General features: G+C 43.8%; 2 protein-coding genes across 2 annotated transcripts; both read right to left on the bottom strand.

Moving 5' to 3' along the window:
• Positions 1 to 17,259: 17,259 nt before the first annotated feature.
• LOC308692580 (gamma-crystallin M2-like) lies at positions 17,260 to 17,970 on the bottom strand (the record flags this gene model as incomplete). Its single annotated transcript, XM_081368717.1, has 2 exons — positions 17,719 to 17,970; positions 17,260 to 17,532 (listed from the first exon to the last, which is right to left on the bottom strand). Exons 1-2 carry the CDS (start codon positions 17,911 to 17,913, stop codon positions 17,260 to 17,262), a joined length of 468 nt encoding a protein of 155 aa, XP_081224843.1. The 5' UTR covers positions 17,914 to 17,970.
• A 5,773-nt stretch (positions 17,971 to 23,743) lies between these two features.
• On the bottom strand, positions 23,744 to 24,612 carry LOC308691803 (gamma-crystallin M2-like; the record flags this gene model as incomplete). The annotated part of the gene is made up of 3 exons (XM_081367364.1): positions 23,744 to 24,016; positions 24,257 to 24,505; positions 24,601 to 24,612. The coding sequence occupies 3 exons, from the start codon at positions 24,610 to 24,612 to the stop codon at positions 23,744 to 23,746; spliced, it is 534 nt and encodes a 177-aa protein (XP_081223490.1).
• Positions 24,613 to 26,735: the final 2,123 nt, after the last annotated feature.

Here is a 26,735-nt window from a genome sequence, read left to right as displayed (position 1 = left end):
GCCGGTCTCAGCGCTTTGATCCCGGCTCGCTCTCGCTACGTCAGAGAGCGGGCCCGCCCATCTTCCTCGCAGGGCTGCCCGTCGAGCCTCGCAGGAAGAAGAGGTGATCTGAGAGCGTGCACACCGGGTCCGTCCTTGTGTGCCTTGCCTACACCTTCTGATACTTCTCCTGTGTTATTCGCGAAGAGCGATCAACGCCCCTCTCTCAAAGCGGCTGCACTCGTCTCTTTCGGCGGATCTGCAGAGAACCTCGATGATGCTGTTTCTGTGGCGGCGTCTGAATGTGAGGATTGGTCGGGCTCCACGGACCTCGCCCCCTCTTCTCAGACTGAGCAAATTGACACCAGAGCGAGCATTGATGCCGAACTTCTCCGCGTTATCACTCGCGCTGTCGACGAGCTGGGACTGGACTGGCTTTCTCCAGAAGAGCCCGCTAAAAGCCGCCTTGATGAATGGTTCCTGCCGGGGCGCCAACAGGCTCCTCCCCAGCGTGCCACTCCGTTTTTCCCCGAGGTCCACAGCGAGCTTACTAAATCATGGCGCGCGCCCTTTTCAGCGCAAACTCTCTCTACTGCCACGCTCTCTTCCGTTGACGGCACTGAAGAGAAGGGCTATGTAAAGCTCCCCCCGCTAGAGGAAGTGGTCGCCGCTCATTTGTGCCCTCCCACTGCAGGCAGTTGGAGAACAAAAGTGACGCACCCATCTAAGCCGTGCAGGACTACTTCCGCTATGGCCGGTCGCGCCTACGCCGCCGCCGGTCAAGCCGCCTCTGCACTGCACACCATGGTGATCCTCCAGGTGTTCCAAGCCAAACTCCTCCATGCCATAGACAAGTCAGGGCCTGATCCGGTCATCCGGATGCCTTCAAAGATCTCCGCAGTGCTACAGACCTGGCACTACGGGCCACCAAGACCACTGCTCAGGCCATCGGCCGTAACATGGCCTGGTTGTTCTGGAGCGCCACTTGTGGCTAAATTTAACTGAGATCAGGGATGCTGACAAAACCGCCTTCCTCGACTCACCAGTCTCCACAACAGGTCTATTCGGCCCTTCAGTCAGCGGCTTCGCAGAACACTTCACAGAGGCTCAGAAAGCTGTCAGTGCTATGAAGCACTTCTTGCCCAAGCGCTCTAGTTCGGCTTCACGACGCCCTAGAAGTACGCCGCAGCCAGAGAAACGTTGAGTTATGGATATAACTACTGTTCCCAGAAGGAGGGAAACGAGGTACAACACATGACTATGGGATATCGCGCTCTAGCGCCATCTGCTGAAGACACCTTTATTCACGCCTGAAAGGCTAATGATGCATGACGACGTGGGCGGCGCCACATGCCCACAGCATATAAATGCAGTCGAATGCGTCATTCCCTTTGTTTTATTCCAGCTCTTCACCGAGCCTCCGACTGCGCGGGGCCCAGAGGTGTTTTACCTCGTTTCCCTCCTTCTGGGAACAGTAGTTATATCCATAACTCAACGTTCCCATTCAGTCGGTCAACTCGGTACAACACATGACTATGGGACATATATTCACGCCCTGCCGAGTCGCTGAACTAAACGTAAGAGGCCAGCACCGCCACATGACTCCCTTTCAAGAGAGTGACGGTCCTTGGTCTGAAGTCCCTGCAGTAAGCACGGACCGCGCTACTGTCAAAGCAGTGACATCTAGTCGGTAAAACCGAACAAATGTGTGTGGTGATGCCCAACTGGCTGGCGCACAAATATCTTCTACTGACACCCCTTTAAACAAAGCCCATGACGTTGCCATGCCTCTTGTAGAATGCGCCCGCACCCCTGTCGGTGGAGCTAACCCTTTACTCTTGTATGCAATTGAAATCGCCTCCACGATCCAATGTGAAAGACGCTGTTTAGACAGCGGTTTCCCCCAAACTGGGTTGGTAAAACACACAAAAAGCTGGTTGGCCGAACGCACTGCCTGCGTCTGCTCAATATCTGCGTAAAATTCGTACAGGGCATAACGCATGGAGTCTCCTGTCTTCCTCTGAGTCAATCGAGAGATTTGACAGAGCTGGCAGCTCGAACGAGAGCGAACTATATGCCCCTGACATGACTTTTGGTGTATACGCAGCGTTCGGGCGCAACACCACTCTAGACCCATCCAGCGCAAACTGGATGCATGAGGGATGCACTGACAGCGCATGGAGATCCCCAATGCGCTTTGCTGATGCCAGCGCGAGCAATAGGGCTGTTTTATAAGACAGCATCCTCAGATTCAATGATTCTAAGGGCTCGAATGGAGGTTCACACATAGCCTCCAAAACCACAGTTAGATCCCATGATGGTACTATCGACTTTGTAATGGGTTTCAGTCGCTTCGCTCGGCGTGGCCCCATTAATATCTTTGTGCAGGCTGAAATGGCCGCTAAGTAAACTTTTAGTGTGGAATGTGAGCGACCCTCTTCGAACAATTCCTGCAGAAAAGTTAATATTCCCGCGATCGGGCATTGAAATGGCGATAAAGACTTTTGTCCGCACCATTGTTCAAATATGCACCATTTTGACGCGTAGAGCCCCCTTGTTGATGGTGCCCTAGCACATCATGGCTACAACATTAATTGGGAGCCCTGCTGCCACTAAATTCAGCCTCTCAGCGGGTAAGCCCATAGATGCCACAGTTCCGGCCGGGGGTGTAGAATCTGTCCTCCTGCCTGGGACAGCAGGTCCCTGCATTGGGGAAGACACCACGGTGTCCCGGACAGCAGCGTCATGATACATGCGTACCATGTTTTCGTTGGCCAGCGCGGGGCCACTAAAATTAGTGACAGACCCTCCTGACGCACTCTGTCCAGAGTGGGCTGTATCAGTTCTACCGGCGGAAACGCATACAGTAGAGTTTTGGGCCATGCATGAGACAGCGCGTCCACCCCCAGCGGGGCGCTGCTGTTTATTATCGAGAAAAATAGTGGGCAGTGCGTGTTTTCCCTGGATGCAAAAAGATCGACCTCGGCCCTGCCGAACCGATCCCAAATCTGCGCCACTATTCTCGGGTGCAAACACCATTCCCTGACCTGTGGTCCTCCCCGGGATAGCAGGTCTGCTCCGCCATTCAGGTGGCCCGGGACATGCACTGCCCTGAGCGACGCTAAGTGCTTGCTGGCCCATATTAGGAGTGTCTGTGTTAGTTGCAGCAGTGGAAGAGAGCGTGTGCCCCCTTGTCTGTTTATATATGACATTACTGTCGTGTTGTCTGTTCTGACTAACACATGTTCGCCGTGTAGATGCTGCACAAAGTGTTTCAGTGCCAGAAGAACTGCCTGCAACTCCAAATAATTTATATGACGCTCCTTCATCGTTGATGACCATTCTCCTCTTACAGAACTCCCCCGGCATAGGGCTCCCCACCCATGTAGGGATGCATCTGTCATCACTACTACACGTGACGTAGCTCTGCCCAGGGGGATTCCCTCTGTCAACAGACTCGGGGATTCCCAGGGAACCAGAGCCCGAACGCACGCTGGCGTTATCGTCACTTGTCTGTTTAAATGCCGTGTGACATTCAGACATTCAGTGATGGCGTTCTAGCAGCACGGTGAAGAGCTGAAGAACAAAGGGAATAGCCTTCAGGCGTGAATAAAGGTGTCTTCAGCAGATGGCGCTAGAGCGCGATATCCCATAGTCATGTGTTGTACCGAGTTGACCGACTGAATGGGAACCAGCGCCGCCAGTCCACCAGCCCCGGCCAACGGCTGAGACCGGCCCATGCTACAAGCCTGAGAAACGCTACCCGCTCCCCAAGCGGCAGGGTCCCCGGCCTAAGCTCCCGCTGGACCATGAGCCTAAGAAGCCGTCCTAACCGATGGGAAGAGGGGTTCTTGCCCCGCTGCGGCCGGACCACCCCCGAAGATCGCTCGAGTGCATCTAACAGCTCCCTCTTCAGTTCAGGCGGCTGGGGTCATGTTAAATGCAGAACATGGGTCCGTCATTTGTCACGCATCCCTGCACACAAACGCTGTTTTAACAGCAACCCACACAGAGCACAAATTGAGCATTTTCCCTCACATAAACCTCTGTCAGGACGAGCCCCCACACCTGGGCGCTTCGTCTTCAGAGATAAATTCAGCCTCTGGCTTATCGGGCTCTGGCTTGGCGAGCAATCCCCGATGTGTCAGATTGGGTGATGAATACCATTGTGAACGGGTACTCACTTCAGTTCGCCCGCAGACCCCCGCGCTTTCGCGCTATAACTTACACTTCGGTAGGGAGCACTATGTCTCATGTCCTCCGCTCCGAAGTGACGAGTCTGCTAGCAAAAGGGGCGATCGAGGAAGTTCCCGCGTCACTAAGCGAGTCAGGCTTTTACAGCCGTTACTTTCTCGTTCCGAAGAAAGACGATGGTCTAAGACCCATTTTTGATCTCAAACACCTGAACAGGGCCATCATGGTACGGCCATTCAGGATGCTCACGAGTCACGACCAAACACATCCTGGCGCAGATCCGCCCGGGAGATTGGTTCTTTTCAGTAAATCTAAAAGACGCTTACTTTCACATCCAAGTCAACCCCCGTCACAGGCCATTCTTAAGATTCGCCTTCGAGGGGCAGATATATCAGTACACAGTCCTACCATTTGGACTGGCTCTAGCACCTCGTACATTCACGAAGTGCATGGATGCGGCTCTCTCCCCCCTGAGACAGCGGGGAATGCGCATCCTAAACTACCTCGACGACTGGCTCATACTGACTTAGTCAGAGGCGGAGTCCCACACTCACAAAGCCTGGCTCCTTGGCCATCTGGAAAGCCTCGGGCTCAGGGTAAACTTTGCCAAAAGTGTGCTGTCCCCCAGCCAACGAATCACGTTCCTGGGAACAGTTTTCGACTCTGTTCATATGAGAGCATGGCCCATGCCGGGCCGGGCTCTAACAATAGACAGCGGCTTGCCGCGTCGTTCAAAGTGGGCTCCAATGTACCCCTCAGAACGTTTCAAAGGGTTTTGGGCCTTATGGCTTCGGCATCTTCAGTACTCCAATTAGGTCTACTGCATATGCGCCCCCTTCAGCTATGGCTAATGCCGCAAATTCCAGCCTATCTTTGGAGTTCGGGCCGCATGAACATCAGGGTAAACCAGCGCTATACCAGAGCTCTGGCCTCCTGGAGGAACATCAGCTGGTACCAGCAGGGTGTGAACATGGGTGTGGTTTCAGAGAGGCGGGTTATCTCAACAGACGCTTCCAACCTCGGTTGGGGAGCCCTGTACGAGGGCAGGCCTGCCTCCGGTCTCTGTTTGAGCTCGGAGAAACGCCTACACATAAACTGCCTCGAAATGACAGCAGTTTTTCTAGCCCTAAAATCCTTCCTCCCATATCTGGCGAGACACCACATCTTAGTCCGTAGGGACAACATGGCCGTGGTATCCTACATAAATGGCCAGGGCGGCCTCAGGTCTCGCAACCTGTTTACCTGTTGTATAACCAAACAGCTTCTGTCATGGGCTCACACCAACCTGCACTCACTCAGAGCAGCTCACGTGCCGGGCACGATGAATACAGGAGCAGACATGCTGTCTCGGGGCAATGTTCCCCCAGAAGAATGGTCTCTCCATCCCCGTGCGTTGGTTGTGGGAAATCTTCAGCAAAGCAGAGTTGGACCTCTTTGCCTCAGAAGACAACTCTCATTGCCCAATATTCTTTTCAAAGAACAGGGACAGCCTCCCACTTTATGCATTTCCTCCAGTCTCGATGCTCCCTCAGGTCATCGAACGGATCAAGAACACTAAGTGTGCAGTCCTTCTCATAGCCCCCCTCTGCCGAACCCAGGTCTGGTTCCCAGAGCTGATGGAGCTGTCCACGACAGCTCCGTGGCCAATGACTCCAAAATCGTCCTTAAACCAAGACATGGATATGTACCGAAGGTGCTCTCAGCTCCGTTCAGAGCCCAGGTTATTTCCCTATCGGCTCTTCCCATGTCGGAAGAAGATAGCGATGCCCTCACGCTTTACCCTGTCAGAGCTCTGAGAATATATCTGGAGCGTTCTGCCTCTTTCAGACATTCTGAACAGCTCTTTGTCTGTTTCGGGGGCCGCACCAAGGGGCTGCCAGTCACGAAACTCACACTGTCAAGATGGATTGTAGATGCCACCTCTCTGGCCTACACCTCTCTGGGCCTTTCGTGTCCCATAGGTGTAAGAGCTCATTCCACAAGAGGCATTGCCTCCTCGTGGTTATGGTCCAGCGGGATCCCCATTGAAGACATTGTTTTTTTTCTGGTCTATGATATATCAGACTACTCTGTTATTAGTCCCGGGTCTCCCTGGACACATTCAGAGTAGTCACCGGCGAATAGCCTGGCGTTTTAAATGGGGTTCCCATAGCGTTTGCAACACAGTACGAGAGAACCGTTCTCGTAAGGGAACGTACTCGGTTACTTTCGTAACCTCGGTTCCCTAAGAGATAAGGGAATGAGTACTGCGTTGCCTGCCGTGCTATTTTGCTTATATCAGGTGCTTTGCTTCCGTCGATTAAACCTGTCATATGGCGAATTTTCTCTGAATTTATACTCTTCAGCCACGCCTATTTTGGCACGCTCATTTTGGCAAGGTGCCAAGTGCTCCGATTGGACCGTTTACCTTTGCTGATTTGCCATAGGTTCGTGCAGTTGCTGCAGCACAGCCTATCAGCTCACTCTATCGAGCTGTCATGCTCTCTTGCTGTGCAGCTGCAATGCGTTTTAAAATAAAGGCTATTCTTGAGAAAGGAGTTTTCCCATAGCGTTTAAAACGCAGTACTCGTTCCCTTATCTCTTAGGAAACCGAGGTTACGAAAGTAACCGAGTATGTTTTCTTACGTAAGAAAGAAAATAACTTACTCATCAGAAGTTTATAATTTATTACACCATATAAGGATTAGGCTTTATTTAATAGTTTATTATTATTAGTTTAATCAGTTATTTACGAGTTCACACTTACATACAATTTGAGAGGGTTAAGTTTAATGCGTATTTGGCGTGCTGTCCGGGGGGAGGGCCCCGAGCTCGGAGTTCGGCCCGAACCCAGAGTACTCCCCCCGTATGTAAGTGTTTAGGGCTAGAAGCGTGGAGAAGGGGTGGTGGGGGGATGCTGCAAAACTGTCAGTGGATTGAGGTGAGACTGCTGAGTGTATATATACCTCTTACCATTGATTGCTGAGTGCTTTCCACTTGTGTTAATTATCTGAACATGCTCCTCCCGAACTTTTTTAATAAAACATAATTTCAGTTCACACTTACATACAATTTGAGGGGGTAAAGTTAAATGCATATTTGGCGTGCTGTCCGGGGGGAGGGCTCCGAGCTTGGAGTTCGGCCCGAACCCAGAGTACTCCCCAAAAGTGCTGAGTTTGGCGGGCTGGCATCTCGAGAAGGGGCCTGGATGCTTGGCCAAGAGGACCCATGATGGCGGCTCACTGCGCCGGACTGACGGGCCCTGCTGGCCTGCGAACGGGGAGCAATTGTAATTTGGAACGACCAATCGGGAGAGTTTGCGCCTTTCTTTCTTCGCTGTGAGACCAATGCTCGCTGGACAGAAGAGAAAACAGGAAAGAGGAAAAAATGAGTGCTTGACCGGGAAATTTTCTCACTGCGTCCGCTGTGAGACCAAATGCTCACTGGACAGAAAGAGGAAACAGGAAAGAGGAAAATGAGTGCTTGACCGGGAGATTTTCTCACTGCGTCCGTTGTGAGACCAAATGCTCGCTGGACGGAAGAGAAAACGTAAGTGCTCCACCGGGAAAGTTCTCACTGCGTCCGCTGTGAGACCAAATGGTCGCTGGACAGAAAGAGGAAACAGGAAAGAGGAAAATGAGTGCTTGACCGGGAGATTTTCTCACTGCGCCCGCTGTGAGACCAAATGCTTGCTGGATGGAAGAGAAAACATAGGTGCTCTACCGGGAAAGTTCTCGCTGCGTCCACTGTGAGACCAAATGCTCACTGGACAGAAAGAGGAAACAGGAAAGAGGAAAATGAGTGCTTGACCGGGAGATTTTCTCACTGCGTCCGCTGTGAGACCAAATGCTCGCTGGACGGAAGAGAAAACATAAGTGCTCTACCGGGAAAGTTCTCGCTGCGTCCGCTGTGAGACCAAATGCGCGCTGGACAGAAAGAAAAAGCAGGAAAGAGGAACATGTGTGCTTGACCGGGAGTTTTTTTTTTTATCAATGAGGGTTTGGTGAGCTTTTTTAATGTGGAACCGGTTGGTCCTGATATAGCTTTGGAAAGCATCTGAGGACCATCTCCCAAGGGCTTGGATCTGCTGTTGGGAGAGGCCTTTTTGGGCTGCTTAAGTTGCTGCCCCGATACGGAATGAGTGACTTGAAAAATTCTTTGCCGGAATGCCTGACTGTTGGAGAACAGATTTGAGGTGTTTCTGGAACCAAAAACTTGTCACAGGTTTTTTGGATTCGTCTATGAACAGGGGTTCCAGAGGAGATTTAGCCTGAGAGCTTCTCCATTGCAGATATGCCAGAATTGACTGGTATGGTTGGATTGGTGATGAGAGGTTAAAAATGTAGATGAAATTACCTTTTTTGATTTGGTCGGTCTTACTTTGTTTAATCAAATATGAGATTGTTTCACCATGTAGTACTGACAAGTCTGAGATGGTGGGGTGGATTTTTGGGTCGAATTTGGAAGTGATAGCGAGTTCCGAGCATCTAAGAAAACCAAAAAAGGCTAGGATAAATATGGCGTCGAGTGTGCGAGCAGTACTGAGGGGCTGGTAGCTTGTGCGGAGGGCGTGAATACATTTGGTGAGAATGTCTAACGTTATGGGTTGTCTGGCGTCGGGGCGGGTGGGCTGGGATCTTTGAATCCCTTTGATCAGGAGGGAGGTTTGTGAATTGTTTATCTCAGGGGAAGGAGCGCTGTACATCAATTTATGGAAAAACTGGAGGCCGCTCAAGTAACCTTTGATGGACCCGACTTGAAGGCCCTTAACGCTATTAAGGTAGGAAATAAAAGATGTGATTGAAAGAAGAGAAAAATCGGGGAAAGGCATGTTATAGGAGACTATGGAATGTTTTAAAACATCTCCAAGCAGTCACGTAGGATTGGAGGGTCCTGGGAGAAACTGCTTGGAGGATAGTATCGAGCGATGCATCAAGCAGGGGTTTTAACGGGTGGGTTATGGGAATATTAGTTCTGAATAGCGAGGTACTGGAGTTGGGAATTTATCCGCCATTGGAGCCAGCATCCTGAATTTCTGAAACAGAAAACGAGACAGGGAGTCAGCGATTTGGTTTTCTGACCCAGGGATGTGTTTAGCAATTATGATGAATCGGTCGCAAGCTGAAATCTAGGTGAGACGCCTTAAGAGTGGCATAAGAGCAGGTGAATGGGAATGGCCTTTGTTAATGCAATGCACTGTTGCGTCGTTGTCGCAATGCACTAAAATGCTACTTGCGGCCCATTCTTCCTCCCACAGAAAGGCTTCTACTACGAGAGGGTAAAGCTTGAATAGAGCTGAGGATTGAGATATGTCCTGGAGCTGCGGTGGCCATGGAGACGCAAACCAACGACCTTGAAAAAATCCCCCGAAACCGATTGAGGGGGTGGCGTCTGTGAACAGTTTGATATCGGTGGGGGACAAAACAAGGTTGTTATAGAAAAAGGATAGGCCGTTCCACTGGTTTAGAAATGTTAACCATAGCCTGAGTTCGTTGTGACATGCTTGAGTTATGGAAATGAGGTCCTCTAGCGAGTGGACAGAGGACGCGAGTGAGAGGAGATGAAATATGAAGGGGCGGCCCTGCGGAATGATGCGCATTGCAAAGTTTAAATGTCCAAGCAGGGATAGGAGTTTGCGTTTTGAACAATTTGATTTTTCAAGGAGAGTAGAAGAGACGAGAATTATTCGGTCGATTTTCTCTTTGGGCAGGGATGCTTGGAATTTGTCTGAATCCAAATTAATTCCTAGGAACTCGATGGATGTTGCAGGGCCCATTGTTTTTTCCTGTGTGATGGGAATTCCTAGCTCAGAAAAAAACGTTTTGGACTGTGAGGATGTGTGCGGCTGGGATAGCATTGGGAGGCGAGATTATAAAAAAATCGTCTAGCAGGTGAATGAGGTGGGGAACGGCGTAGTTGTTCGACAAAATCCAGCAACCGGCTTCTGATAGCATGTCGAATATTTTAGGGCTGCTTTTGCATCCGAAAGTTAAACGCACTGCGAAATAATATTTCCCGAGCCAGCGAACTCCGAATAGGTGCCATGAATCTGGATGGATAGGCATTACTTTGAAAGCAGATGTAATGTCGATTTCGGCAAGCCAAGTGCTCCGACCTGCAATTTTGATCATGTCGACAGCCTGATCTATGTCGTAGTATTTAAGTGAAAATTCATCGAGAGGGATCAAGCTGTTTATGCCTGGGAACGGGGAATTGTGCAAGGCTGACAGGTCGATTATAAGGCGTTTTTTACCCGAGAATTTTCTTGTAGCCACTCCAATGGGGCTAATACGAAACAGATTAAATGGAGGATTGTCAAACGGGCCGATCATGAAGCCTGACTCGACTTCTTTTTTGATCAGTTTGTCTACAACTTCAAGTTCTATGAGGGTGGATTGAAGATTATTACATATGATGTTTTGGGAGAGCGGGCATTCTAGGCCAGGTTTAAAGCCGTTTTTTAGGCCTGACAGCAGATAATGAGTAAATTCAGTGTCCGGGTGATGAGCTACTTCGAAGTGCATGCGCGAAATATTTACAGGAGTCGCCAAATAATTTTTAGATTTTTTTATTCACAGATTTGTAAACTGGACATACAATGAGCGCCGCCACAGAAGCTACAGATGTGCATGAACCAGCAGCACGCTCTGTTACATTTACCCGAGTTAAAATGGTTACAGGGCTGTCTGCTTTCGTCGAAACAGAAGTCCTGGTTTGTGCTGGTGGTTGCTGCACCAGACACGTAGCTGGATTTAGCGGTGCTTGTTCCCGAATAGGAAAGAGAGGAAGGGTTAACTTGCGGGCACGATGCAGTTGAGTGCGCCACTGACCTGCAGACCGCGCAAGTAAAGTTTTTGCAACCTAAAAACACCCTGCTGTGGAGATCTGGGTCGAGTGTGCCCCAGTATGTGCACTGGTTCCACTGTGCGACTCGCACGGCACTTTTGGCTGAAAAAAGTTTATGGTACGTTAAGAAGTGCCCACCCCATAGGACAGCGCGAGCTCGGCTATGATTGCTTGATAATCGTTCAGTTCACGCCGCCTGTGGGGGAAAGCTGAAAAGATCATTTCAGTGAAACGAGAAAAAGCAATTGAAAATTCAGAAAATGAAAGAACGCAAGATGAGTGAGTGTTTGTGTTTTTCAGGGTAACGGAGAAATCCCCGCAATCTATTTGGCAGTCTGGTTCGGCTGCGGGGAGTAGAGAGAGAAGAGAAGAAAGGTCTACATCCGCACCTGAGAGGATCTGTGTGCGGATGTTTTGGGATACTGATAGTGGTTCCATGGCGACGGCGTTGGACAGAACGGGCATCGGTGTTGCGGTGAAGAGAGAATATGGTGATTTAGGTTGTATGAGAGAGCTGGGAAGGGTATAAGCCGGGGCTGCGAATGTCGGCGGCGGCCTCACGCTTGGATGACCCGCTGTGGCTTGAAAAGGAAAGTTAGTTGGAGGATATGAAGGGTGAAGTGTGGGCTTGAGCTGCAAGCGGATGCGGGCCCGCGCTTGTTTGAGCTACTGGAGCTGCAGGCCACTGGAAGTGGGCGGGGTTGTAACCTGTTGGGTAAAACTTTGAAATGGTTGGGCCTGTGCTGGGAGCTGGAGGCCACTGAAAAGGAAAAGGGTTATGAACAGTGGAAGTATAAAACTGAGTGGCTGTGGGGAGGCCGCTGGGCCCGGCTGCATGCGGCGTTGCGGCAGCAGAAGCCGTGGTGGAGGGCTGGGCCTCATCAAGAGGTGGGAGTGGACCTGCCATGGCAGAATCTGGGGGCTCAGGCTCGCTGAAGGCCTGTTGCTGCGGTTCGATGGGCGAAGCGAGCCGGATCCTGTGCGGGAAAACGACGGTGGTGACTGGGCAGGCGCCTTTTGGGCCCTGTGGGCGTTGCTCTGCCTGTGGGTAGTCTTGGTAGTTGACTGTAAGGAAACGTACAGATCATACAGCTCCGCTTTGTTCATTTTTCGCGAAGCCTGTATGTCTGAATTACCCAGCGCTTGCCTCAATACAGCTACGGCCCATTTCCCGATAGGTGGGATCATCGGGACGGCCGAGCGGTAGGAGGAGGCCGGGGAAGAAGATGGAAGTCTTGCCAGGGGCGGCGAAGAATGGCTTCGACGTCTTGGTGAGTGCAGGGCTGTTCGGGCCGGTGTTACACTTTACACGTTACACGTTACTGCAGTAAATTGCATGCTGTCTGACCCTTTATTTTACTGTTAGGAAACTAGGGTTAAGAAAAATTTGTGATCCAGGTTAGAACTTAAGGCTTTAAAAAGGCAACCAAACTTCATATGGCTTTAGTTAACCCTCTGGGGTCGACAAACGCGCCCGCGCTTTTTGCTGGATTTTCGTCACATTGTAGCACAATAAACTTAAATTACTCCGTCATTTATGGTCATACAGAAAAAAGAAATATAAAAAAAGAATCTGTGATATTTCTACTTTTGTATGTGTCCACTTACAATCAAATAAAAACATTGTGCTTTTGTCAAATAAAGAAAATAAACAGGGTGTGCTTTCTGCCTCCCCGTCGCGGTGAACTTTTTTTTCTTGAGCACGTCTATAAACTGAAACCAAACTCAGCGAATACTTGTCACACATTTATGAGCCATATACCTTTATAAACATTTAAGTGTGTACTTTTAAATGATCGGATTCAAACTGAAAACAAATATTCTCTGTTTAAGTAATTTGTATAAAACCAACAAGATGTCCAGCTTCTCAAACGCTTCCTCATTATTTTTAATTTGACCACGCCCACGCACGCAAAAGAGATTAACATGCAAATCTCCACATGGAACGCGAACGCGCTCGTTACCTCAAAAACAAAGCACGAAAAAACTTCACAAGTCTCTGCTTTTCGTCGAGTTTGAAAGACGCGCCGTGAGCTTACATTGGATTTACCTCAGAAGAAGAAGAACGCGATTTGAAGACAAGAAAGATGTAAGGTAAGAAATTCTTAAATATTAGTTTGTTATTGTTGCATAAATTTCACATTGCAGTTGAACTGTCGCTAGATATATGGTGAATATTATATAATATTTAGACCCGTGTTTACTGTTACTGTGTTTGTGGATATCTGCTCAAACGTAGATATGTATATGGTAACCGTAATGTTTCATATTTTGGAACGCGATCGCGTTTGAAAAGCAAAATGCACCAAACGGCTTCATGTTTTTACTATTATCTCATTTCATATCATCATAACGAATGGAAACATTTGAAGTAACATATGATAATCATTATATTTTTCTCTAGCTTAGTTGTTACTGAAATCTTTTGGAGGTAATAATAGAGAAATAATCTTATTATTATTTTATGCAGCACTGCGCATAGCCTATGCCTACAAGGCACAACAAACCTGGTGTTCATTATATTATATATTGTTGGAAACATTTGTGTGTGTGTGTGTGTGTGTGTGTGTGTGTATTCTGTGAATTTTAAAAAGCAATTTTAACCAGAAAAATCTAAAATGTATTCCCAAAATTGTGCAGGCCTTTCTCTTGATATCAGTATGTTCACTTTTTTTTTTCTTTCAGGGCCCAGATGCCACTGAGTCCTGCTGACTTCAATATTCACATGAGTCTCTGTACATGAACATGGTAAAGTGAAAATCAAACACCTTGGAAATGAAAGGTATGTACAATGTTTTTAGGAATGGCACAAAGGTCTTTGTCTTTGGATCATTGTTTTCAATAAGTGCTTTTTTGTCATTTGTTTTGTATCTTTGGATTATGTTGTGTTGTAAATAAATCCAAACAATCAAAAAGCCATTCTTTTTAAAATCTCCTCATTCTTTGTGCAAGGTTGCTCAGAATGATAGGGCCTGATGGCTCTGTAGCAACACTGGGTTGTACATTAACAAATAGCTCAAATGTTCTATAGGGAATTTTAATAATTAATCATGAATATGATTAATATATTAAATATTTACAGTTACATAAAATTTATCGAAGTTGAAAATAGATCGATTGCATATGAATAATCAATTACAGCGAATTATAATTCCTCATTCATATATCAATAGTCTTATCTCAGATCGATTTATTTGAGATAATCCTTAATGGAAATTAATGTAATTATCAAACAGTTGTTTGTCCAGCAACCAGCCGTAAGATTAACTTATCAACTTCTCAATCAAGTTATCACTTCTTATAATTCAAAGAAAGCTGTTTTCTGGCCATTGAAACAACTCTCCTGTCCTTATAAAATTTAGGTTACTGAAATCGTAACAAGATAAAGCATGTAGCTTAAGATCGAAACATCTCATTGACTTGGTTATATGGGCATTTAAAACAGAGACAATCAAGGATATATGGAATTTTAATAATTGGACTAATACTACATCGAAACTACGAGTATACACAGAGTATATTTACAACAGAAACATACGGACGTAAACATTACAAGACCAAACGGATAACAGATGAGAGAGAGAGAGAGAGAGAGGATGAGAATCTGTGATCCGAGAGAGATCACAGAATGGCAAAACTCACATATGTAACCTTTTGAGACAACAAGGAATCAAATCACATTAAAAGTTCAATAAACTTATCTTGCAAAATGGTTCTCTTTGTTGCTGAAGAACGCAGAGTCGTGCGTGCGTGTGTCGTTAAGAGCAGCGTGCGTGTGTTTCTGCAGGGCTTGCGCTTCAAAAGAGTCTTTTTCTTTGAGTTGAAGTTGCTTGCTGCGTGTGCTTCGCTGAGTCCGAAGATGAAAGGGTTCGTAAAAAGTGCTCCCCGAAGATTTCCTGAGTCTGTCTTTTATGGAGAAGATGGGTTGACGCCTCTATTCTCGCGAACAACCAATAACCTTCAGAGATTTCAGAGCGGGAAGAAGTTTCTTTGTCCTGCAGGCAACGCCCACTGGAATGAGTCATGAGTGAGATCGAATTTGAGAAGATTTGCTCACGACATATGAAATGTGTCAAATGATACAAATTACTGCTTGGTTGGTTATCGAAATTCAACTCCGTTAGATTGAGAGAATTACAGAGATATGAAACACGTCATTTGGAGATTATAGGAATGCAAAGTTACATGAGATATGCATAATTACACACATTTAAAGTTTCCTCACACGACTATCAAGCCCTGATATCGGCTACTATGACACGGGAAAATCAAATCCATGTTTATACATTTCTTAAGTGGTTATACACGTAGAAAATGTAGGATTTAAGTAGGAGTAAAGATTAACACATTAATTCTGCTCCACTGCCAGAATCTCAGTGAGATTCCTGGCTTGCTGACATTCCATTAAGGTTATAAAACAGCAAAGTGGGGGGAAAACAATTGCCAGAGACAAGCTAAATGGACAAGCTTAAACTAAACACTTTTGATTCAAGATTACACATTAGAAAACTACACCTCTATTATAAAGCAAAAACTAATCACACATGCATAATGTAATTGTACATATATTAAAGGATATTCTATCCTAATTCAAACACAAAGGGATGTTTGTGTGTGTGGGGGGGTGTGATGTCACGTAGCAGGAGAAAGTTTCGTTATCTCTTTGGTGCAGAGAGGAATGTTAGTTTCAGGTTCTGGAGTGTCTCTGAGATGCAGTGAGTGTCGTAAACACCCCAGGAGGGTGGTCTAGTCATAGACCAGGTGGCTCCAGTTAGTGATTTATATCTACCAGGTTAAAAGCTAAAAGCTTTCCCCCAAAATTTATAATGACAAGGTTTATGGAGTTTTTGTGTGCAGGGAAAACAGAATCATGATTCTTGCACATTCGTTACAGCTCCTAATAGGGACGTTAGGGGAGGGTCTTTGTCTTTCTCAGGTGTTGAAAAGCTTACATATTAATGACGTGATCACACCTCCCGCATAGTGCTTTCTCACACAAAACATGTCGTACAAATTTTAAATCAATATATTGTCTTATCTGAATGAGCAGTCAGGGTGATTTTCACATAGTTTTGGAGCAAATATTCTAGGCTACGTGATACAATTTTCAAAAGTCTTGTGAAGAAATAATCAGTATGGGTTTCATGGCCTTATTTCAGTGAATTTTTTTTTTGTATTTTCATAAACCACGCATAAATGTCATTATCTCAAAACTACAAAGTTTTACATACATGCTGCTGATATATTATTGTAGCAGAGTTTGTGCTGAATACAGTGTAATCAGACTTTAGCCATGAAAATGTCACAAGTAACAGAAATGAGCACAAATGTCAGAGCATGCCAGAACACCTCCAGGGCCCAGAAAACAGCTCAGACCCCAGAGGGTTAACATTGCAACCTCTGACTATATTTAGCATGGGGAGTTTGAGAGTCTGAGATCTTTGTAAGTGGTTGGCACAAGACTCTGAAGAAAATACATTTTGAGAGTCGAGGAACACAAATAATCATGATAACAAAACAATGAGCTGTGTTTAATTGAAATTTGAACCTGAATCCAAAGTTTGTGAATTGGATATGAGAGTGACAATTTATTTTATTTTTTTCATTGTGCGACAGGATGTTATGTCAGCTGCATATCTCACCCTTTTTTTCTTAATGCTGTTGTCTGTGGCCAATATGTCATAATTATTTATGTAAAATCCATTGCTAATGTCTCATGTGTGTTGAACTAGTGTCATGTGTACATGCTGGTGTCAAAAGTGACTGCTGTCTGGTGCTGCCACCCCCTGTAAAGGAGTGTCGTTCTCACTTAATGTACTGTTGCTAAGTGATAGAGATTGCATGCAGTGAAGAAAACACCTGTGTGCATGTGTAAAAATGGTAAGAGCACATTGATTTACGCCTGTATTTCAGTTCTCAGCCAAAAAGACAGGTCAGGATGAATTTCAGTTCAGTTAGAACCAAATGCATATTTGTATCGATGATTGTAATTTGATTATTTTTATACTATTGTTGTGTTTTAAAAATGTTTTTGATTGATGTCTTTTTTTCAGTCTAGTTAAATTTATTTTGTGCTACCAAAATCTGAAGTGTGCCTGCCTGAAGGGCTACCAGGGATTTTGAAATTTTGCAAGGCCTGCATGTTTTTTTTTTTTTTGTGGACTGCTCATAAAAATATTATTGCCATTTAATGATGTTTCAAGACAGTGTTGTAGAGGAATTATTTTATTAATTTAAGAAATGCTAGAAAATACTAGAAAACTAGTACCAAGAGTCCATGATGCGCCTCATGCTCATGAATCTCATGCCACCCATATTGCTGAAGCTCCTGTACTCTCCAGGCCTGAAGTAGGACATCTTGCCTCTGTAGTGGGGCTGCTCATACATGAGCCAGTGGCCGTCCATCACATGACAGGACTGGCAGTGAGACATGCGGTAACGGTCCATGACGTTGTCACAGTCATCCATCATCTCATACATCTGACCCATGAAGTTCTCCCTCTCGTAGATCCTCATTCTGTAGGAGCCTTTGTACTGTAGTGAAAGAGAAGTCAGTTATGTTTACAGTGTAGCGAAACTCTCTGAAAGTGTTGTCTTTTCGAGATTTTAAAATTTTCTTCAATGTCCCAAAAATTTTAATCTGCTCTCTGCTTTGTGTTTCCAATTAAAAGTAGTTTGTTAAAAAGTGTTTATTACTAACAAAAATTTCATGGAGCTCACCATTGGGATCATACGGCAGGATCTGATGCAATTGCTCATTCCAAACATGGACATGTAGTCAGCATACTCGCCCCTTTTAAAGAAATACTGATTTCCCATGTAGTTGGGATGATCATACATCATCCAGCATCCGCTCTCCACTCTGCAAGAGTGACAGCGATTCATGTAGGAGGAGAAGTCACCACAGTCACCCATACACTCATAAGAGCGACCCTGGAAGTTCCTGTCCTCGTAAAAGATGACCTGAAAAATCAAAGTTGATCTTTTGAGTTGTTTAAAGTGAAACTTAACAAATCAAATGTTTTTGGAGTTAAACTGAGTGGAAATCTTAGCTGTAATGAAGTTTACCTTGCCCATCATGGTTGCGCTGTCTGATCCTCAGTAGTTCCACAAAGGAGAAGCTGAAGCTGATTCTGGTTGTTGACTGATTGCTGTCACCCGTACCTTTATACTAGACCAAGACTAAAGACTACACAGCACCTATTGTTAGTCAATTCCTGACTGTGCAAGTTGGAATAGAGGCCATTCAAGCTGAAGCACAGTATCTAGACCTTACTACTCAAATTTGTCACTCTAGAATTTCTGAACTTTAAATTGTAATTATGAAGCACTATACTAACTAAACACACGTGAAGGAGGTTTTAAAGTATAATTGTACCTCATTACAATACTTGTTTTAGGATTTTTAATTTTTATTTTACTTGACTACTACTGAAATAATTACGTTTTTTAAAACTAATTTACTTATTCAAGGAATAAGGAATGTTACTGCTTACAATTACATTTGGAAATTAGAAGTATAACAAATATTTTGCAGGCCATAATGAATAAAAAGATTGTTTTGTATTTAATACAAGTTAAATACAAGCTGCTCTATGGACAGTTTCTGTTGCCTGTAGGTAATTGGCAGATAATAAAATTAGTAATTTTTTGTTTTGTTTATCAAATAATTCATGTGTTTATAGTAGTGTAAAATCACTGGACGCTGAACAGACAAGAGAGACGATTCTTTCATTTTTATTAAAGCATTTCTATGATTACAAAATGTTTTAAGATGTATTGTCTTCTAAAACGTCTTTGAGGTAGGGTTTATTTTTTAAGTTCTGTAAATTCTGTTTAAGTATTGTGCTTGGAGTTTATTTCTAATAAAAAATGCATTTCCAGTAGTTACATCATGTTCTGCCCTCCCCCCTCATTTCCTTGTTATTTTCTAATATCTTTGCAGAGTGATAAAGTAGAAGTAACCATGTTTATTTTTTAGCATTGTTAAATTGAATGCATCCAAATTTTCATAGTATCATCCAATTTAGTGTTATACCGCTAAATTAGATTAAAATAAGTGTGACAGATCATAGTACTGTACATAGTAGGGCTGACCCCTAAAAGGTGACTAAACATTAGTGTAACGGCAAGTATAGTCAGAGAAGAGAAGCGCAGATGATGTTTAACCATTTATTTTAAGCAGCAGCAGAGAAGAAACAAAAAGGTAAATGACTGAGACTTTGAGCCGGTTGAATGGTGAATTCAAATGGATTAATCAGTCTCTTATCTTTGCTGGATGCTTTGGAGATTGTGTTGGCTGGATCCAGGATAATGGAAGCACACACACCTCGGTTGCTGCTGGTAGGTAAAATCCAGGTGAGTGACTGAGTGGATGGTGTCCCGGGGAAGTGATGATGAAGATGGAAAGTGACTTAGAGGATCTTGGGAGTAACAGAGGAGAATGGACACTGGGATCAGGAAATCCCTAACTGGAGGGAAGTAATCGGATGTAATGTCTATCAGGTAAGGAGTCCATAGTCTGTAATGAGACCAGACAATTTTCCTGTAGCTCTCCTGTAGCTCAAACAGTAGAGAGTTGGCGCTTGCATGAGTTTGATTCCCATGGAAAGCAAGAACTGATAAGACTGTAAAATGTGTGCCTTGAAATGCAATGCAAGTCGCTTTGGATAAAAGCGTCTGCCAAATGCATTAATGTATGAATGCTACTAAGGTGTGTGCTTAAATGCTTTGGTTGATGATTGCGCTGATGAGAGTAAGGTGCATGTGATTACTGAATGAGTGCATGGTGAGAACCAGGAGGGATGCTGGGAAATGTAGCCTGTGTGTGAGTGAGGGAGTGCAGCAGTAAGGGAGGACCAGTGCACATGTGACAGTTAGTCGACGAGAAGAGGCTTAATCAACCAAAATTATATTAGTCGGTTAGTCACAGAAAAAAACACAGGAAGTGGTGAAGTTATTAATTCGGTTTACCAAAGCAGTCAACATTTATTAGATTAAAGATGCATTCCATTCGACCGTAAGTGGACCGTTCGCTACGTGTTAAGTTCAAAGGGCACTGCAAAGATAGGTAGGTATCAGTAGGTATGACAAAGTAAAAGTGGCAAGAAGCAGCTGAGGCTCTGTAATTTTTTTATTTTACTTAATTTACCTCAGGAATTTTTACTATGCAGCTGCGTGTAGAAAAGAAAGAGCACGAGATGAGACCGCTACAATTCAGTTATTAAGACCATGGATTAACATGCACCAATTTTCTGTCATAATCATTTGTTAACAAAAAAGTATTCATAACTTCAATGAGCTCATTGTTTCTGTCTTAAAATATTACATTGTTTAAATTAATACATTTTAACTAACTGTGATTTGTATATGTACATTTCTGAAATACATAATAGTTACCTCTGATAACAGATCATTCTAAATTGTAATGCATTTTTCTGCAAAGCTGCTTTGAAACGATTTGTATGTTGAAAGTGATATACAAATAAATGTGATTTAGAAAAATCCATCTTAAAATTTATTTAAGAACAGATTTTTTTTCAAATGTATGTCTTGTGGGACTTCTTAATATTAGTGACTGTTGTTGTAGCTAGCTGCTCTGATATGTTATCACAAGTATCTACTGGTATACCTTCCCAAGCAACTTGCAGTATTTAGTTTCAGATGTCGATAGAGAGCCCAGAATTCTGTACCTTTAAAAGTACTTGGACCCAGCCGTGGCTCATTTGTAAGGGCAGGTGGGCCCAACCAATTTATTCATCCAAAACATACACTGAACAAAATTATAAACGCAACACTTTTGTTTTTTTTGCCACCATTTTTCTATGTACTTTTTCTATGTACACAAAATGCCTATTTCTCTCAAATATTGTTCACAATTCTGTCTAAATCTGTGTTAGTGAGCACTTCTCCATTGCCGAGATAATCCATCCACCTCACAGGTGTGGCATATCAAGATGCTGATTAGACAGTATGATTATTGCACAGGTATGCCTTAGGCTGGCCACAATAAAAGGCCACTCTAAAATGTGCAGTTTTATCACACAGCACAATGCCACAGATGTCACAAGTTTTGAGGGAGCATACAATGTGCATGCTGACTGCAGGAATGTCCACCAGAGCTGTTGCCCGTGAATTAAATGTTCATTTCTCTACCATAAGCCGTCTCCAAATGTGTTTCAGAGAATTTGGCAGTACATCCAACCGGCATCACAACCGCAGACCACATGTAACCAACACCAGCCCAGGACCTCCACATCCAGCATCTTCACCTCCAAGATCGTCTGAGACCAGCTATCCGGACAGCTGTTGCAACAATTGGTTTGCATAACCAAAGAATTTCTGCACAAATTGTCAGAAACCATCTCAGGGAAGCTCACCTGCATGCTCATCGTCCTCATCTGGGTCTTGACCTGACTGCAGTTCGTCGTCGTAACCGACTTGAGTGGGCAAATGCTCACATTCGATGGCGTCTGGCACTTTGGAGAGGTGTTCTCTTCACGGATGAATCCCGGTTTTCACTCTACAGGACAGATGGCAGACAGCGTGTATGGCGTTGTGTGGGTGTGCGGTTTGCTGATGTCAACGTTGTGGATCGAGTGGCCCATGGTAGCAGTGGGGTAATGGTATGGGCAGGCGTATTTTTTGGACAACAAACACAGGTGCATTTTATTGATGGCATTTTGAATGCACAGAGATACTGTGATGAGATCCTGAGGCCCATTGTGTGCCATTCATCCACGGCCATCACCTCATGTTGCAGCATGAAAATGCACGGCTCCATATTGCAAGGATCTGTACACAATTCCTGGAAGCTGAAAATATCCCATTTCTTGCATGGCCAGCATACTCACCGGACATGTCACCCATTGAGCATGTTTGGGATGCTCTGGATCGGCGTATATGACAGCGTGTTCCAGGTCATGCCAATATCCAGCAACTTCGCACAGCCATTGAAGAGGAGTGGACCAACATTCCACAGGCCACAATCAACAACCTTATCAACTCTATGCGAAGGAGATGTGTTGCACTGCATGAGGCAAATAGTGGTCACACCAGATACTGACTGGTTTTCATAAATAGGCCTTTTGTGTACATAGAAAAAGTCTTAGATCTTTGAGTTCAGCTCATGAAAAAAGGGGGCAAAAATAAAAGTATTGTGTTTATAATTTTGTTCAGTGTAGAACTCTGCATAAACTGAATCAATAAAAATTGGGTAACACTTTAGTGACATGAAAGTGACATGTGAAGGCTAAGTATAGTCACCTATATTTGGAATATGTCCTCTGCATTTAACCCATTCAAGTTAGTGGAAACACATTAGGAGTAGTGAGTAATGAACACACACATACTGCAAACTGTGGACACACACACCCGGAGCAGTGGGCAGCCATGTTTTTGGGGACTTTTCATTTGAAATAATGATTTTAAACTGTACAAACTGTATATTCTATCGCATAAACCCACCCCTAATCCTAACTGATGTTTTTTTACAACGTTACCTAATGAGTATTTGTATGTATATCATATTAAAAGTATTATGTTTATAAGTGTTGAAAATGTTTAACTTTGGAATTTGTAAACCTTTTAAGGATCACTTAATACTAATGTAATTAATAAAATAAAGGTAAAGCACTTAATATTCTTCAGATTTTAGATTATTTTAAGTCATAAAGTGAGCAGGATATATTAAAATTTAACGTATGGTTTCAGCAGGCATGTTTCATGATAGCCTACTAATCGGGGCAGACGGTGCCTGTGTCCAGACAGTGCCTGTGGCTTGTCCGTACGTCCTATGTCGAGTAGCATGTCAAATTAATGAAACCCTCTGGACTCTATTTTATGGAAAACAAATACTGAGGATTTTTTTCTAAATATAATCTTTTGTGTTCCACAGAAAAAAGTCATAAACGTTTGGAATAACATGACGATGTCAGAATGAGAGTCGTAGATCCAAATGCAAGCAAGCAGTTTATTGAAGACAGGTTGAAAGAGGGATAATACTCAAAACACCACGTATAGCAGGCGGGCGACCAGGATACAAATTCTCAGGAGAGGATGAGTGATATGAATGAACCCAGCGCAGATGCCAAACTGGAACTGGATAAGGAGAACTCCAAATGATCTCCAGAATTCTGGAAACACAGACGAGATTGAGGAAATAACTCCGGAAACTCAGGCACCGGAACTGGGTAAGAGAGCACAAACAAGAGTGACGAACCGACACCAAGCAATAATCACTCCCGCTAGTTATAGGCAGCTAACAGCAGAAGTTGCTTACTGCAGCTGCGGACTGATTAAGTGATCAGCTGGTTACTAAGCAACAAACAAGCACTACACACTCAGACCCCACATCCACAACAACCAACAGATACACAAAATGAACACACAGATCGATGAACCATGACAGACGATGAGTAAATGATTTTGGTGTGAACTATCCCTTTAGTTTTGCCATATGGACATTTAAGGACATTCATGCAGTCTGTAGTTTCACAGTTATGAACAGGGTTTTATGTTTGATTGGACCTTGTCATTTGAAAGCCTGCATCCATCATATTTACAGTAGCCTATTAGATTGCTATCTTACTATATAATATAACAGAAATATAATATAAATTCTTTATAGATCTGTTTAATTTATGAGGTGTTGTTTGTGGGCTACTAATGCAAATATTATTGACATCAATGATTTTCAAGACAGAATGTGTAGTGTTGTAGAGAAAATATTTTATTAATATAAACCCTAGTAAAAGGAGTCCATGATACGCCTCATGCTCATGAATCTCATGCCACCCATATTGCTGAAGCTCCTGTACTCTCCAGGCCTGAAGTAGGACATCCTGCCTCTGTAGTGGGGCTGCTCATACATGAGCCAGTGGCCGTCCATCACATGACAGGACTGGCAGTGAGACATGCGGTAACGGTCCATAATGTTGTCACAGTCATCCATCATCTCGTACATTTGACCCATGAAGTTATCCCTCTCATAGATCCTCATTCTGTAGGAGCCTTTGTACTGTTGTGAAAGAGAAGTCCATTATTTTCAAGTTTAGTTCGTAGAAGCAACATCTAATGTAAACAAATAACAAGAACTGTGTAGTTCTGCCTCATAAATCATTTTGAAAGGATGCTTTGAGTTGATGGATTTTAGAATTTTCAACTATGTCCTGCAAATGTATGTCCTACAGGTTTTTGCTTCATGATTCTAGGATGTGGCTTTGGGTGTATTACAAAACAATACATTCATGGAGCTCACCATTGGGATCATACGGCAGGACCTGATGCAGTTGCTCATTCCAAACATAGACATGTAATCAGCGTACTCGCCCCTTTTAAAGAAATACTGATTTCCCATGTAGTTGGGATGATCATACATCATCCAGCATCCGCTCTCCACTCTGCAAGAGTGACAGCGATTCATGTAGGAGGAGAAGTCACCACTGTCACCCATACACTCATAAGAGCGACCCTGGAAGTTCCTGTCCTCGTAGAAGATGACCTGAAAATAAAGTTAATCTTTAATGAATTTTCACTTTATATAACTTATATCAAAGTAATGTGAGTGAAACTGTATGTAATGGGTCCTGGAATTAAGTTTACCTTGCCCTTCATGGTTGCGCTGTCTGATCCTCAGTAGTTCCACAAAGGAGAAGCTGAAGCTGATTCTGGTTGTTGACTGACTGCTGTCACCCGTACCTTTATACTAGACCAAGACTAAAGACTACACAGCACCTATTGTTAGTCAATTCCTGACTGTGCAAGTTGGAATAGAGGCCATTCCAGCTAAAGCTTGGTATGTAGATCTTAGTGTTCATATTATTAGTTCATATTATTATGTGTATAATTTCTGAAGTTTATATATATTTGTATATAAGCATATTATAAAACCAGAAACCAGCGCTTTCTTGATCTGGCAAGCTCTCATCTGATTGGCTGGTTTTACACAATGTATGTGTGAGAGAAAACGGAAATTTAATTAGCCTTAAAATTTAATGATTCAACAAAACCAGGTTAAGAAAATTAGTGCTTTTGAAGATTGTTTAAATAATTCTTTATTCAGACCAATCTATTATTAGTAAGTAGCCTACAGGATAGTGAATTATGCATTCCTTATATTATGAAAGGATGAACTGTTATCCTGTAGTACAAGAGAACAGAATAATTAATTACTTTGGTAGCACTTTATTTCAATAGTCCACTTTAGACATTCTATAAGTAACTTTGTCAACTAATTCTCATTAGAGGATTAGTAGACTGTCTGCTTAATATTTGCCAACACTTTATTTTGTTGGTACCCCAACAGACATTCTACTGACTATAAGTAACTTGCCGACTACACGTCAACTTATTCTACTAACCCAAACCCTACCACCTAACCTAACAGTCTACTGACAGTCTACTACAGTCTACTAATACTCTAATGAGAGTTAGTTGACATTAGTGATGGGAAGTCCGGTTCTTTTCCGCGAACCGGTTCTTTCGGACAGTTCGTTTCAATGAACCGGTTCAAAAAACCGGTTCACCAGTTCTTTTACGTCATCACGTAATGACGTCAATTCTATCATCCCGGCGTATAAATATACATTCAAATAAAGGCATTTGTAATCATAACTTCAGTTAAATAATAGTACTCATCGTCATAATCATCTTGGATAGGTTTCTTACATTTACGTTTTGAAAATGAACCCAGTAGGCCCAAGGCAATGCGCAAACGCGGATGTTTTACATGTCTTAAAGTGAATAAACTGGTCTTCATCATTTTTATTTTATTTGTAATTAAATAAACTTACATTTCGCCGCTTAAACTTACATTCGGCCCCTCATTCAAGTCCTTGGTTCACCCGTGCTCATGTAACAGCACAGCACGCAGTATATAAACACAGCATCAGTTGGCCAAAAGAAAGTTCGGTTCAGAGACGGTGCGATCACGCATGCGCAGTCTCTCCAGCTCATCGGTTCTCCGTATCGAACGTGTCCGAAAGAAACAGTTCTCGGTTCTGTACTGGTGATCCGAGAACTGCTGCAACAACCAGTTCTTGACTCGAGAACCGTAGCATATGCCTGTGTGTGAGCTGAAAACTACTGAAACCTTACTAGGCTAATTCAGTCGACAAAACTAAAAACTTGATGCATGTCTGACTCCAGTAGGCTATGTTTAATACGTTATGTTTTGATTAACACATTATAAACATTTAATTTGCACCCTTTAAAACCTTGGAAAGAGTTTACGTCAAAAATGTATATCAACTTACTTAGAAATTAAATGATCTGTTCCTGAAAATAATGTTTTAGTATAATAATAAATGTTTAGTTTTATAATCCATTCATTGTTTCCAATCTTTAAAATAATACAGTGAAAAGGTAGTAGCCTATGTGATAAACATGTTTCTAACATGTTTTATTTTGTTACACTTATTGATGTTCAATAAAATACTTAAGAAACATGCATTTCGTCCCTCTGAAAAAATTGCACGCATGCTCAGCTCATCAGCTCATCGGTTCTCCGTATCGAACGTGTCCGAAAGAAACAGTTCTCAGTTCTGTACTGGTGATCCGAGAACCGCTGTATACCTGTACGTTCGGTAGTGCGCGCATGCTCAGTATCAACTGCTCGTGCTCATCACTTCTCTCAGCACAACATGTCTCAGTTCAGTGAACTGTTGGATTTACTAGAGTAACATATATGCCTATTTCGGGATATTGGTTTATTTTGAGTCGAAGGGACTGTCAGGACT

Source organism: Scardinius erythrophthalmus (assembly GCF_964197995.2).
Source record: "Scardinius erythrophthalmus genome assembly, chromosome: 6".
In the NCBI taxonomy this organism is placed as follows: Eukaryota; Metazoa; Chordata; class Actinopteri; order Cypriniformes; family Leuciscidae; genus Scardinius; species Scardinius erythrophthalmus.
Note: the sequence above shows the minus strand (reverse complement) of the source record. Positions and strands in the feature narration are given on the sequence as shown.